Raw genomic sequence first — 16,877 nt, forward strand, 5'->3', positions numbered from 1 at the left:
TTTATTTAAGCCAATAGAGTCATTGTCTGCATAATAAAGAACAAAACCTCACACTTAGCTAGAATATATTAAAACAAAAAACAGACGTGTAAATGAAAAATATTCTTAAAGAAAGGCAATTCAAATCGAAATACAATAATAAAAATACATTTTATAATAACATATTACACGAACAAGATCGATTAGAAAAGTGCATATATGACACTCGTTGTATCATGTTGTAATTGTTATTGTGCGTTATGGTATAGATGTGGGAATACTCGGACCGTTCACAATAAATAAAACAGTTAACAGAATGAATCACTTGCTTAGGTATGCAAGTCAGCAGTAATATAATTACTTTAAAACATTACTATTTAAACATCCATGCTACAAAAAGAACATTTCAAAGCCAACGATTATAACACTCGCGCATGTGTTATTGCTCATTACGTTGCTGTGTTTACTATTTCCAGCTTACTTCAAATCACACATTGTTTGTATGAACTTTAAACGTTCATTCACTGGTACAACTCTCCTGGATTCCTTCGAAAAAGAGGCAATCAAGAATAAACAAGATTCAGTATTGCTTTAGCAGTTGACATGTTGCATTTATTTTTCAAATAATGACTGGACGTAAAACATGTTTATAATTCAGTTTAATTTACTTTGTTTGCATAAGCGAATAAGCTAAAAAACAATGACTTAACTGCAACCGACAGCGGGACATAAATTTTACTACTGATCCATTACGAGGTTCCATGGTAATGATGATCGATGAAAGCGAGTTAGATTATTTTGTTAATGGATATACCGGATTGTGGTACATTTTCTCTATAAAAAGCGTTTTCCTGAGGTTTAACTATTACTATTCACTCTCTAATTTGTTTTTAAATTTCATCACTTGAACGTTACGGACCTTTTTATAGAAGCAGGTAATGAACAAATATAACCGTCTATATCGTTTCTGGGCATAAAAAGTCATTAAATAATTTTTCGACATTACCAATGTGTTTGTTAGGAACGGCATCGGTAATGGTGCTTCAAAATATGACAATTTAGGAAATGTAATCGAAAAACTTTTAAATATCATTATTGTTTCTTTTTAAATTGATTTTTATTATTATTTTTGTGTGTCGTAAATAACGTTGGGACAACGTGCAATAATGCGTCATAAAAAGAGACCTAGCAAGAAAATGAAAATCGATTTATGAACACGAATGTTATACAATATTATGTAAACCTCTATCATATTGTAAGGGCGCTACAATTATGGTTTGTTAAATCATACAGTTGCATATATTTTAATGATTCGAGTAGAACGGAGTTGTCATTCTACCAATAATCATGTACTGGGCTTCTGTTTGAATTTATGTAATCTATGTTTATAAAGCATTATGTTTAATGCAGAAAACGAAGACTAAGTGAAAAGAGAATCAAATAAGTTGTTTGTTTCATATGTAATTTTGCAATAACATGAAAACATAACCATTTTATTTTTGCTGAAAACACATTTTTTGGTAAATTTTAAATGGATCTTTTCACGGTTTGGTAAATTGACAAAATTGATAAAAGATGTTTCAGATCTGCAAATTTTCGGTTTAGTTATGATATTTGTGAGGAAACAGTATTACTGAACATTTGCCATGGTCTAATATAGCCATTATATGCATCTTTGACGATTTAAAAACCTAAAAATTATAAAGCGTTGCAACGCGAAACGATTGAATAATTTGGAGAGTTCTGTTGTTGTCGTTTCAATTTGTGTAATTACGAAGAATGCTTATTAAACGTTTAAAAACGCATGTTATGTATGCTTGGCAGGATAGGTCAGTTGCCTAATGCGATTTTACTTAAGGATCCGGGAGTCACTGGTTCGAGCCCTGCTGCGGGCTCCTTTTTTTCATTTTTTAAATTTTATTTTTGATTTTTTACTGGAGCTTTTCAAATGTAATGTTTACATTTATCAATATAAAGCAATTATCAACAAACTTCAAAACATGCCGAAATCTGTGAAAAGGCCCCTTTAAAAATATCGATGCTTTATTTTATATATGTCATTCGATTGTTAACGATAAACATATCAATCATTTAAAGTTGACTCACTTTACTTCAAAGCATATAAAGCGTTTATAATGGCCAATAAAAATAAAATTAATTACATCAAAACCGGTTTATATGACAACTATTCCGCCCGTGAAGAGCATACCACAATTTCATGTGGAGGAACACGCTCAAAAACCAACAAATCAAACAATCAGCGAGTGTCGTAGATATGTTAAAAAACGATACCATTGCACAAAAATGAGCATTTACTGTGGAGCTAGACATACAGTGGATCGGAAAAGAAATCACAGTTAATACTGAGATTCACTTCATCATCAGTGGCCGCTGATGATATTAGATAATCAATGGCTTAACAGGTTTCCGTGGCGTAGTGAATATTGGTCTTCGCCTAACGACCGGGAGGTTATGCCCACCTTGAAAGCGTAGTTTACATCTCAAAGACACCAGGTACTAGTAGTTAGACCAAGGACTCAATGACGTTTCAATAAGCTATAGTCTTTCGATGCACTTGAGCTAAAATTAGTAGGTTTAAACTAGGGATGTCAACGAATATCCGAATATCTGAATATTCGGTCCCGCACCGAATATTCCAATACGTTTTTCCGAATCGAATATTCGGAAGAATTTTAAAAAAATCAAATAATTTAAAAGACTTTGTATTTGTGAAATTTGCTTTAAACATTGTTAAAAAAAGTTGTTCCTCGTGTCATAGTGTTTATTCCGGTATGCACGATAATGCGTCGCTATGGTGATGACAGTATACCTGTCATGAATCCCGCTAATTGCCTACCTTCAGGAAACTTTAATTGACCTAAGACAGTCACTTTGTGTCAAAATTACTATAGGTGCAAATCGCGTCGGTAATTAAATTACCGACCCGCACTTGATCTAATAACTCGAATTACATTTAAAATGATCAAAGATTAAATGAGTAAAGTAAAAGCCGACTTGGTGTCAATACAAATAAGAACTTATGCAAAAGATGTTTGATTAAATAGGAACCGAATGCTTTACCTCTTGACTGGTTGAAACGTCACGAGAGCGAATTTCTGAAAGTCGCTTATGTTGTTAGGAGTGTTCTTTTTGTGGCTGCAAATTATGTGCCATCTGAGCGCATATTCTCCACAACTGGATTGCTTATCATTAAACTAAGAACTAGACTCGCCAGTGATTTTTTTAGACGCAATTGTGTTCTTGAATAAGAACGATGTTCATGTTCCCAGTGACGCCGATCCGAGTAACTTTGAAATGTGACAGCGGTAAAAGACTGTAAAACAGGTTCAAAGTGTGTTGTGGCATATTGTTTCAGTATCTATTGTTGGTGTTTTGTCCGTATATAATAAATGTGTTTTTGTTTGAATGTGGTCGCTATGTAAAGAATACGTTAAAGTTCAGCTTAAATTATTTCTAGATCTAACTGTTTTGTCATGTAATTGTTTTGTCGTCATGTGAATATAACGTTTCTCGTTCAATTGTTGATGTACAATATAAAAAGTTTAAAAACAGTTTTTGTCATTCAATTTTTACAATTATATCTAGCGACGGCAACGCTGTGTTAATACTTAGGCACTTCCGGTTAAATTCCGGTAAAAACGAAAGAAGAATTCATGGAGTAATGGTACGGTAAACAAAGTTGATTTTGTTGTGTTTTTTCCAACATATGTTGACCGAATATCCGAATATTCGTTCTGTAGGATGACCGAATATTCGAATACCAAAATCGGTATTCGTTGCCATCCCTAGTTTAAACTAAATAATGGTTTCTGTTAATTTAACTTTACGACATTAATTTATTTACCAAGGGTCAATAAAGCAGAATAGTTATACGGATAATCTCATATCTTGCATGGCAATTTATTAGTTTCGCACCGATAATATAAGGGCAGATTCTTATAGAGTTGTACTTATATAGCGACATTGTTTGTTTAAATCGTTATCTATTAATCTAATTACGAAGGTATGAACATATTTTTAGTGAGCAATTTTTTGCACATACATAAGCTTCCAGCAAAGAGTATTAAATGAAGTTACTCAACACTATATAATTTAATGGTTACGTAAGAAATGTCTTCTAACAAAACAGCAGGATCGCAATTTAATAGGCTTTTTAGGTTGAGGAGAGAGCATTTATGTATAACTTACGAATCATGTTTATTTATAACAGTAATGTTATAGGCTAGTATTCATAAAACCCGTTATAATAAAAAAAGGTTGATAACAAGACGTACTAAACGTTTTTGAAGTTAATTTGTGTTCATGTCACACGGCCATTAATCAGGGACCACTTGTTTTTTGCGATGCATTGATAAATGAGCCAATGCTACTTCCGAGTTGATGTTAAGGATTGGATGTTATGAAATGTCACGGATAATGCTACATTGTGAGTTAGTTTTATATTGTGTCTTTTTCAACACATTTCGAATTAAGTTTAAAATCGAGCAATGTAGTGCGATTAAGAAAAGATTTATTCATCCAAACATGTACACAAACATATAATAACAACTCATTAGAAAATTATACGACGCTTATAAGTTGTGGCAAGAAGAAGAATTTAACATAACATAAATGTATTTTGACTGTGTTACGAGCACAATCCCACACAATAAAATCGGTAATAATATCAAACCATTGCTCTGAACATTTGTCAGTGGTTCCATGCACAAAAACAGCGGGGTTATGCGATCTAATATATAATTTTTGTGTTTTATCAAAAGATATGGAGCCAATTCCAATGCGGTGACAGGAGATGGCGCCAATGCACATTTTCAGCTACTTTAATATTCGCTGCCGACTATGTACTTTTTGTGTCGCATTCCAAGTTGAGTGTTTGATCGTTGTTCTCAATCCGATCATTATGAATCAGTAAAATCTACATAATTATGAATAAACATGAGTCGCAAAGAGAATTTGATTTGAAGATTTCTTTTATTGAATATACCATAAACTGGAAACAGGCTTGAGTATAATTATAAAAAAAGGTAACTATTAAAGCCGAAGCTATACTTTTTTGCAGAGATTAGAAGGAACAAACGACATAGGTCAGCCTATTTAAATTCGTTGCCTTTACATTAAGTGAATGAAGCCATTGGTAAAGGGAAAACAAATCATTGTTTCAAGGAGAAGTAACATCTTTAAATTACTTCGTGAATTTTGCTTTTGTATAAACAGATTTGTTGTACAAACACTTTTTTGAGAATATTGAGAATTTAGTTATTGGATCAATTAAATATTAGTAATATTATATTACATATTTTGGATTTATATCGTACAATAAGCTTTTTCAGGTTCTTGATTTCTTAATTGAGTTGGTTCCTTATATATTGACATATTTACACCTTTTACTAAATGGTAATTGGTTTTGTTTAGATTTGGGTTTAAGTATATACGTTGACAAATAAAAAGAAATATGAAAAAGGAGCATTAACTATCAAATGTTCGTCATGTGATGATTCATATATTGTGCATTGGCGCATCCTCATGTCCTTAGCTTTACATCCTTTGCATTGGCTTCGTCACTTTTGGAATAATACAAAATTATCTAGTAGGTATGAAATACGCCATGGTGTCCGTGCATGCAGCAACTAGTCTTTGTTGAACTAAATCGGTTGATGTCGTTCGCGAATTAGTCTGATGGAAATGTGCTCGTCATAAAAGCATAATGCATCGATTTGCTCTCATAAACTCAACCATGTCACAACTTATAAAGGTCTTCAAGTTTCAAAATGGGTTGTGATTGCATGTTTATGTACATTTGTGGATGATTTAATCTTTGTCAAAGCGCACTGCATTGCCCGATTATTTTTATTATTTAGAAATTTGTTGGTAAAACCTTTAAAACCGAAGAATAATCCGTTATTTTTTTCAAACATCCGGTCATTCGCGCCATCTCGGTAGTAGCATTTGCTCATTAATAAATGCATCGCGAAAAGAGGTGGCGCCCGTGATTAACGACTCGTTTTCATTTGAATGATGTGATTTAAGGACTCATACGGAGATTTTAATGCTGTACGCTCAGTATTGATTGTTTAGGGCGATCATAGTGTGCATTTGTGTTTTGTACTGTTAATTGAAAGTAAATAAACGGTCAGTTGTCAAATTTAAATGACCTACAGCTGGTTGTATAGGAAATATATTAGATACTATGACCTGACTTTTTTGCGATATAATTATCGCTCGATGTGATTGTGTCACGTTTTATTGCATTAACCCATATCGTGATCTTAATTCAATATTAGACAATCAGCGATAATTTATACAACCCATTATAGTACCACAACCGTATAATTCTTCATTTCTATATATACCTTTGTACGATGAGAACCAACGTTACAAATCACCAATGCAACAACGGATGAATAACCCACACCCTCCAAAATAGCAACAACAACATATCATCATATTAGACAACGCGGATATTTACAAGCAAAAATGATGTAATTCAAAGTGCCCTTTTCACACTGTTTAACACAGGGAAATTTTTATCATTAATATTGCCATGTTTCTTAGGAGATGAAATACACACTTATTTGATACAGATTCTATCAAGTAACATAAAAAGCGTTATCGTTTTGCAGCTGGGGTTGATCTTTGGTGTTACATGGCAATGGAAGAACATTATTTGCCAACCCAATTAACGTTAAGCGTTCAACACACAGTTACAGTTGTAGAAAACTGATTCCAGATAAGGTTTATTTGTTTCCAAGCGAAAAGTTCATTATCAGGATCCGTATCTCAAGGAGATATTTACCCATCTTTGTCGATCAATTATAATTGTTTTTTAGCAAACAATTTGTAGACTCTGGACTAGATATATTATAGACACACAATTGATGCCATGGATTTTACGACACATACATTGGAATACAATTTAAAGAAGCGCACTGACACTACCAATGGACACATGTATGGTGCACATTGTATAATTATCTGAAATGTCACATGGCTACTGGCGGACATATTTTACTTAAGGAGCATAGGCCAATAGGAACCCTGCATTATTTGGTAGCCATTTATTATCAAACAGATGCTATTTAGTACGGGGTTTCAGATGTCAGCAACATAAGAAGTTAATATTGTGTGTTGTGATTACTTGTATCTATTTCCCTTATGACCAATTAACCGAAACAATCTAGAGTTATATTGTTTCAAGCGGAAGAAAAATAATATGTTGAAAGACGTATCTGTATAATCTGAATATATCAATGCTCTGTTGCAATGTTACAGTCTCTGTTGTTTATTATATACTTATCAGTTGTTCGATTTTCTCAACATTAACAGACTAACTGGCGCCAGCTGGTATTATAAAACGGGGACGCCATGTAATGCAAACAAACCTTTACACGTATGTATAACTATGCAAACTAAATACACAATAGTACTATACGATATATATCAGGGTTGGTTCTTATTCATGTTTGTTATGGTCATCTAATTGTAGATTAACCATATCCTATAATACTTCTATAAATTAATCGTGTGTGTTTAAGTCTTGCTTGTAAAAAATGCATATTGAGAAAAAAGTACACTTGCATAAAATTCACATATGTTTTTAACTTTGTTTAACGCAATCACAATTCTAACAAAAATCAGACACACACTAAAGCAATTAATTGAACCTAACCTGCAATTCCTGAATCAAAATCAAATTAGACAATTATCTTGAACAAGCATTGAAAAACTTCAACATTAAAATATTCTATCTATTAAGACCGGTGTAAAGCTCAACCTTTTAAACCTAAACACATGTCATAATGATGTAAATAACATGAATGCTGATTTAAATGAAATCTTTGTAGAAACTGAAAACACATGCCCTTATAAAAAGAAAAGAATATTACAAAAATCAGTTCTTTTTATGAACAACACACTTAAAAATGCAATTTATAAGAAAAGAAATCAATGGACAAGTATTTTATTGACCGCTGTGTTGGGGGGTGCAACTCTGCTGATTTCTGGCCAACAGTGAAACCTTTTCTGACAATTAAAGGTCATTCCACCAAAAAGGACACTGTTCTATGTGAAAATAATAACATTATAACTGATCAACAGGAAGTATGGAACATTTTCAATAACTGTTTTGTAAATGTTGCTAAAATATTGAAAATAGCTCAGTATCAGTAGATGAACACCATCCCAGCATAGTCTCAATTAAATAAGAAGCACTATTGAATCTGTGTTAAGTTTTCAACCCGTACAGGAGTCTTTTGTCAAAAAACAAATTGATATTTTGAATTTTAAAAAGTCACCGGTGCTGATGGTATATCACCAAAATAACTTAAACTCTCAAAAGATACTGTATCAACAAGTATTACCTCCCTAATTAATAAATCCTTTGAAAACTCAGTATTTCCAGATAAATTAAAAATAGCTCAAGTAACAGCTTTACACAAGAAAATAGTACACTTGAAATAGAAAACTATCGCCCGATCAGCATCCTTCCCACAATATCAAAAATCTTTGAAAGGGCTATAAATACTCAACTTATACATTTTTTCACCAGCATTTCAATACTTATCTATCTGCATTTAGACCGGGATATGGCTGCCAAACAACTTAACTGAAAGTAAACGAAGACTGGAAAAGGACGTTTGATGAAAACAAATATGTTGCCTCAGTTTTAATGGACCTATGCAAAGCGTTCGACTGTTTGCCTCATGATCTCCTTTGCCTAAAATTAAAGTATTATGGTTTATCTGAAGAGTCTTTACAATTAATCCATAGTAACCTAAGTGAAAGAAAACAATGTATCAAAATAAGTCAATTTAAAAGTGACTTTCAAATTTTTTATAAAGGTGTACCCAAAGGCCCCGTCCTTTTTAATATATTCATCAATGACATTTTCCATTTCGTTCAAGAGAGTAATCTTTACAATTATGTTGATGATAATACCTTATATTTTTCACATCATAATCTAGATATAGTTAAATCTACCTTAGAAAATGACAGTATATACTTAATAAAATGGTTCTCAGACAATAAAATGCAAGCAAATCCTGATAAATTTAAGGAAATCTCAATAGGGTCTAAAACTCACAAAGCTTATATCTCTTTTGATTTGTCAGGTAACAAAATAAAATGTGAGGATGACGTTCCATTATTAGGGGTTACAATAGATTTTAAACTATATTTTGACAAACACATTTCCAACTTATGTAAAAAGGCATCCGGAAAATTAAATGTTCTAAAGCGTAGTGGTATGACTTTGTGTAAACTTGTCAAACTTAATATATTTTATTCATTCATTATCTCAAACTTCAATTTATGTCCATTAACATGGCATTTCAATACTAAGAAAATAGAAAACATACAGAAAAGAGATCTTATGTTTTTTATCATGACTATAAGTCAGATTTTGAATGTTTGCTTACCAAATCAAAGCTGCCAAGCTTAAAAATAAGAAGGCTAAGACAAACGGCTAAATAAACATACAAAATAATTAATAAACAGACACCAACATATATTCATGATCTCATTGAAATTAACAAATAATTCTTACTCTTTTAGGTACACTAACACAGCTGCAATCACACGGGTAAGAGATACCAGTTATGGTCTCAAGTCTTTCCGTTCCGCAGCCCCCAGCTTGACATTGAAAAAGAATTGTGAAACACTATCTCCGAATGTCGAACTAAATGTCGATCTGGAATGCCGAGCCAGCTGGACATTCGGAAATAAGCATACAACACTCTCCGAATGTCGAACTGAATGTCGAGCTAGAATGCCGAGTCAGCTCGACATTGCAAAAAAAAAGTTAAACACTATATCCGTATGTCGAACTGGATGTCGAGCTGGAATGCCGAGCCAGCTCGACATTCGAAAATGAGCATACAGCACTATATGCGAATGCCGAACTGAATGTCGAGCTGGAATGTCGAGCCAGCTTGACATTTAAAAAAAATTGATAACACTATCTCCGAATGTCGAACTTAATGTCGAGCTGGAATGCCGAGCCAGCTCGACATTCAAAACACAATTGTACAACACTATATCCGAATGTCGAACTGAATGTCGAGCCAGCTCGCCATTCGAAAATAAGCATACATCACTATATGCGAATGTCGAACTGAATGTCGAGCAAGAATGCCGAGCCAGCTCGCCATTCGAAAATACAATTACAACACTATATGCGAATGCCGAACTGAATGTCGAGCTGAAAGCTGAGCCAGCTTGACATTCAAAAAGAATTGTTAAACACTATCTCCGAATGTCGAACTGCATGTCGAGCTAGAATGCCGAGCCAGCTCGACATTCGAAAATAAGCATACAACACTATATGCGAATGCGAAACTGAATGTCGAGCTGGAATGCCGAGCCAGCTCGACATTAAACAAAAGTGAAACACTATCTCCGAATGTCGAACTGAATGTCGAGCTGGAATGCCGAGCCATCCCGGAATTCGAAAATAAGCATACAACACTATATGCGAATGCCGAACTGAATGCCGAGCTGGAATGCCGAGCCAGCTCGACATTTAAAAAAATGTGTACAACAGTATCTCCGAATGTCGAACTAAATGTCGAGCTGGAATAGAGCAAGCTCGACATTCGAAAATAAGCATACAACACTATATGCGAATGCCTAACTTAATGTCGAGCTGGAATGCCGAGCCAGCTCGACATTCAAAAAAAGTGTACAACACTATATCCGAATGTCGAACTGAATGTCGAGCTGGAATGCCGAGCCAGCTCGACATTCGAAAATAAGCATACAACACTTTGTGCGAATGCCGAGCCAGCTCGACATTCGAAAATAAGCATACAACACTTTGTGCGATTGCCGAACTGAATGTCGAGCTGGAATGCCGAGCCAGCTCGACATTCAAAAAAAATTGTTAATTGTCTCTGAATGTTGAACTGAATGTCGAGCTAGAATGCCGAGCAAGCTCGACATTCGAACAAATTGTTAAACACTTTCTCCGAATGTCGAACTGAAAGTCGAGCTGGAATGCCGAGCCAGCTCGAAATTCAAAAAATAATGTACAACACTATATCCGAATGTCGAACTGAATGTCGAGCTGGAATGCCGAGCCAGCTCGACATTCGAAAATAAGCATACAACACCATATGCGAAGGCCGAACTGAATGTCGAGCTGGAATGCCGAGCCAGCTCGACATTTAAAAAAAATTGTTAAACACTATCTCAAAATGTCAAACTGAATGTCGACTCGACATTCGAAAATACGCATACAACAATATATGCGAATGCCGAACTAAATGTCGAGCTGGAATGCCGAGCCAGCTCGAAATTCAAAAACAATTGTACAACACTATCTCCGAATGTCGAACTGAATGTTGAGCTGGAATGTCGAGGCATCTCAACATTCGAAAATAAGAAAACAACACTATATCCGAATGTCGAACTGAATGTCGAGCTGCAATGCCGAGCAAGCTCGACACACGAAAATAAGCATACAACACAATATGCGAATGCCAAACTGAATGTTGAGCTGGAATGCCGAGCCAGCTCGACATTCGAAAAAAAAAGTTAAACACTATCTCCGAATGTCGAAATGAACGTCGAGCTGGAATGCCGAGCCAACTCGACATTCGAAAATACGCATACAACACTATATGCGAATGTCGAGCTGGAATGCCGAGCCAGCTCGACATTCAAAAAATGTACAACACTATATCCGAATGTCGAACTGAATGTCGAGCTGGAATGCCGAACCAGCTCGACATTCGAACGTAAGCATGCAACACAATATGCGAATGCCGACCTTAATGTTGAGCTGGAATGTCGAGGCAGCTCAACATTCGAAAATAAGAAAACAACACTATATCCGAATGTCGAACTGAATGTCGAGCTGGAATGCCGAGCCAGCTCGACATTCGAAAATAAGCATACAACACAATATGCGATTGCCGAACTGAATGTTGAGCTGGAATTCCGAGCCAGCTCGACATTCGAAAATAAGAATACAACACTATATGCGAATGTCGAACTGAATATCGAGCTGGAATGCCGAGCCAGCTCGACATTTAAAAAAAATAATATAAAAAACTATCTCCGAATGTCGAAATGAACGTCGAGCTGGAATGCCGAGCCAGCTCGACATTCGAAAAAACGCATACAACACTATATGCGAATGTCGAGCTGGAATGCCGAGCCAGCTCGACATTCAAAAAATGTACAACACTATATCCGAATGTCGAACTGAATGTCGAGCTGGAATGCCGAGCAAGCTCGACATTCGAAAGTAAGCATACAACACAATATGCGAATGCCGAACTTAATGTCGAGCTGGAATGCCGAGCAAGCTCGACATTCGACAATTTGAATGTTTAGTTAACGTCGAACGTCAAACGGTGAGCAAATTTAACGCACCTGACAAATTGTTGTATAATCCTGCACGGGAAGATGATCTGTGAATGAATGCCTTTGTCATCACTTCTGAATTTGTTTCCGATTTGTCTAAAAGCGTATGAAGGTCTAATTTCTTAAAGTAGTTAGCTTGCGCTTAAAACTGCCATTGTTTGGCTTTCGCGGTCACGTTTCATAATGCCGGATATTAACCTCCAGTTTATAAAACATCGTTTTAACTGGATGTTGCATGCGAACACGCATACACATCATTATCAATCAAGTGAAGGATTACTTGGTCGTTTCTTGATCACTTAATTATGATTAATGATTTCGTAGATTTTCGTGAACGAGTGGGGTCAATATTTCAATATTCATAATAATATTCAACTATTATTTGATTTTATACAGTTTTGCTTAATTGTGCGGTAGTTTAGAAAGGTTATATTTATTGGTGCGGTTATTTTCTGTATAACCACGTAGCACATTTGCTAACTAGATACAAATTAAAATCGATAATATAAATCTGTTTTCCAGTGAAATATGCAATTTTATTGGTATAAGAATTTTGGTTTATTGTGAAAAATTATATGTGTTATGTATTGCTTAAGTAAAACTATAACCAATATATTTTTTCATAAAAAAATCAGAATACCAGTTGCAATTACTTATATATGAATGCATTTAAAATATTCACAATGAAGTATTTATCAATAAGAAAAACAACCAAACAGAGGAAACGAATTTTAATGTAAAGAGAAATGCAGGTTTCCCTTTTTGGTCCCAATAATAAAACACAATATTTGATTCATTAATAAAGTCCATTTGATGACGTCATAATACACTAACGTGCGACGTCTGATATACTCTCGCGTAATTCAATGTCCTAAAACATATGCAAAAGAAAAAATACAAAAGTATTTCGGCGCATGCTCGAATATTTATTTAACTCGCGATGTGACTTTACTGAAAAATGTAACTACACTCATGGGTAAACCACTTGTTAAAAATGTCTTATTTTTAATACATATCGAGAATTAAAATTCCGTTACATGGCTAAAAAATCCCAAATGTGTGTAGCTTGTTTCACACTTGAAAAGAAAAGTGGGAAGTTTTAAAACAACCTTGTTATATAGCACTTCCTCATATTGGTGTATGTCGCGGCGGCTGTCATTTAGAAAGTTGTAATTGGACCCTTCAGTAGCATTTGAGCTGTGCATTCCTGAAAATAGTATTTTAGAAAATGTTTACCATTAATTTATTTTAAACTTAGCTTATAGTACAAACCATTAAATATAATCACTTTACATAAAAGCAAATGGAAACACCTGCAGATGCTATTGTAATAGAAAATGTCAACGGCTTAAAACAGACATATTTAAATTTTCGTTGACGTTTGTAACATATGTTTGTTTTCAGGGAACACTGCCAATAAAATGCGCCTTGGACCATTTAACCGATCGTCGCTCTGTAAAGTGTAAGAATTGTACTGGTGATTTTCCTGGTTATGTTTTATTAGTTTTATTGCCCCCGCATTGAATAGTTATTTTGTTTCAAATGTATTTGATCATTAGCTTCATTACATATTGCCCACCCATTTTTCTAATGTAATTTAAGCTATTTTTCTTTAGCCTGACGAATTTTAATTCCAGAAACGTGTTACTATCATTTCTTTTTGTTTTACAGAAGATATTGCCATTTATGTTCAAACTCCACATACTAAATCATCAGATATTGTTTTCTGGCGTTTTTATGAGATCTATTGTGTGTGTTGTTATACAATATATATAACTAATCTGTTGCCGATTTTGATTGATATGTTTAATGATGGATGGTATATTATATATATTCTACAACGGCACGTGACTTGTTTTCTATATACAAAGAAGGAAATCTACCGTGGGTTATTATCCCGATATACCAACGGTTGTTAGTATGACGTCACTTTTGATTGTCCGCGCACTGTTTATGAATAAGAAACGACGTCATTTGATTTTCATTGTTGTGATGACGTCGCGTTTTTGCGGAAAAGTGGAGGACGTTCGGTTAATATAATTCTCATTTATAACCTTTAAGTCGCGGATAACTTATTAATGAAATCGTGTTAGAATCGAAATAATCGACGGGTAACCGTTGGTTATTGTGGTAATAACCAACGGTATGTCGTTCCGATGCTTGTTATCAAACCACTCGGGCTACGCCCTCGTGGTTTAATTCCTACGCATCGGAACTCCATACCATTGGTTATTACCTCAATAACCAACGGTTACCCGTCGATTATTTTTTAATTAAATAATACGTTAATATGTTGATTTTGACAGCTACTTTATTATGAGCATCACACCCCTAATATATAGTTTATATCAATGCAATACGATTTTGATTTGCTTTGTCACAATCGTTATAACATGCAATGATTATACAGAAATATAATACATACCAGTCATACTTATTTTCTTCATTTGTAGTGTTTCGAGCTCGGTTTGTTCTTGACGTCGCCTAAACAATATACACTAATATCGCTGAATAGTAGGCTTATCTGGGCAATAGTTATGTTATGCATCCTTAACATTAAAACAATTAAACCAATCTCATTTAAATGTACACAAAAACTGCCCCATTTGCGTAACTTAGGAAGTTCCATTAAACTTATGATAGATATCACGTTATATGTGATATTACAAAAGAAATAAATGAGTCTGATATATTTAACCTAGGTGTATAGATTTTCTTACAGCCAGCAACTTCTTTTATGTATATTTGATTTTATCGACGATTATCGTCTACGATTCTTATAATATTTTATATTACGTACAGAGGTAGGCTAAAATAATTTTCAATTAAATTTCTGGTTACAAATACAGTCTGCATATTTGGTAATTATAGAAGAATGCACATGAACAGAGATGATCACATTTTGATCGGTAACGTTGCAGATATTTCAGGATTAAATGTCTCTACATTGTAAGAATACTGCAATGGTCCGGCTAATATTAGACATATATTAAGTACAAGGTAACTTTCCCAGGAATAACATATATTAATTATCTAATCACATTCTCTATTGTCAATATCGTTCCGAAAAAAAGTCATTTCAATGCATGCCTCCCTGTAAATGTGCACGATTTTAATTCCGGTAATTAGTGTATTTTCCATATGTGTAAATCACATACATTTATACAAATGGTTGCTCCTTATTCTCAGTTCTATGATGTGTTTTTCTAATATTTTGCTATGGATAAGTTTGATAAATATAGCAATTATGTACCATTGACAATTGTCGTAATCAAAATAGAGCAACAAATCCTTTAAATTACACCTCTCCTTCGAACTAAGAGTCCATATTTTTATAAGACAAAACAAGCATTCACATATTTTTTAGGTAAATGTCTCCCATGAATGAAACTAAACGGTCTATAAGTACTAAACATAAATAGGTTATTTCACGTAGCGAACGTGAAGCGAAATAAAAGCAAGGACTGTCAGCAAAACGAAAAATGTACTTCATATAACGTCCGGCTGACACCCAAAATGACTAATATGATTATAACGCCGACACCGACTGTAATTGTTACCACTGCAATCTTCCATTCACCAAATGTGACCACCTCATTGTTTTCTACTGAAACGAAACCATAACATTCGATGTTACATTGATTAAATACTGTCTTATCAAACGAAAGCGCGTGGATACCTTTTTACAGCAATTTAACTTTACCTTGTATCATTTTCTTTTGTAAACCTTAGTAAACCCAGTAAGTTAATCTTACAGCCACGCATTTCTTGTATACAAGATACTGTTTTTATATTAAAACATACTCCTAGGTCTACTTGAGTTATATTTAATTTACAACTGTTCTAACTCATGGCAACAGTTTACATATTCCTTAATATTTTCATGAACAGTTGCATTACAGTTTACATCTTATTGGTTGCATCGTAATTCTAATTACCCACATTCGCACTTGTTTCCGTTATAACCCGCTTTACACATGTCGCACACGCTTGACGAAGAGCAAATACGACATTTTTTCAGAACAGTTCTCTCTACAATGTATGCCAGCAAAGCTTGAAGGACAGCAATTCAAACCGGTATGTCTGTAATGACAGCCGTAAAGGCATGTTCCACTTATCCTTTCGCACACACCTGCCATGCATCCACTAGAGCAATTTCGAGAACAGTTTTGTCCAAAAAAGCCATCTGAACATTTATACATTGTCTATTAAAGCAGTGTCCATGAATGCACATTGTGCATTTAGAAGAAAACAAACACTGTTGACATGTGTCAGGACATAATAACTGGCAATTCGTACCGTAAAATCAATCTTTACATGAATAGCAATAGGTTTGACTATGGCATGCCTTGCAGTTTGTGTTGCATAAACGTCCACAGTTTAAACCATAGAAACCGTCTTTGCAGTACTTGCAATTGTCACCAATGTGATTCCCTTCACAATGTATGGCTAAACTGGCATCTACAAAGAATTCACACAAGGTTATGTTTGATTATATACGACATAATTTACTT

General features: G+C 34.4%; 1 protein-coding gene across 1 annotated transcript in view; it reads right to left on the reverse strand.

Moving 5' to 3' along the window:
• Positions 1-16,366, reverse strand: part of LOC127871958 (platelet endothelial aggregation receptor 1-like) — a 99,613-nt gene extending 83,247 nt beyond the window's left edge. The window contains exon 1 of the mRNA XM_052415253.1: positions 16,306-16,366. Within this exon, the coding sequence (XP_052271213.1) occupies positions 16,306-16,342 (37 nt within the window). The 5' untranslated portion in view covers positions 16,343-16,366. The remainder of the gene's footprint in view (positions 1-16,305) is intronic.
• Between the last annotated feature and the right edge of the window lie 511 nt (positions 16,367-16,877).

This window comes from Dreissena polymorpha, chromosome 3 (genome assembly GCF_020536995.1).
Source record: "Dreissena polymorpha isolate Duluth1 chromosome 3, UMN_Dpol_1.0, whole genome shotgun sequence".
NCBI lineage: Eukaryota > Metazoa > Mollusca > Bivalvia > Myida > Dreissenidae > Dreissena > Dreissena polymorpha.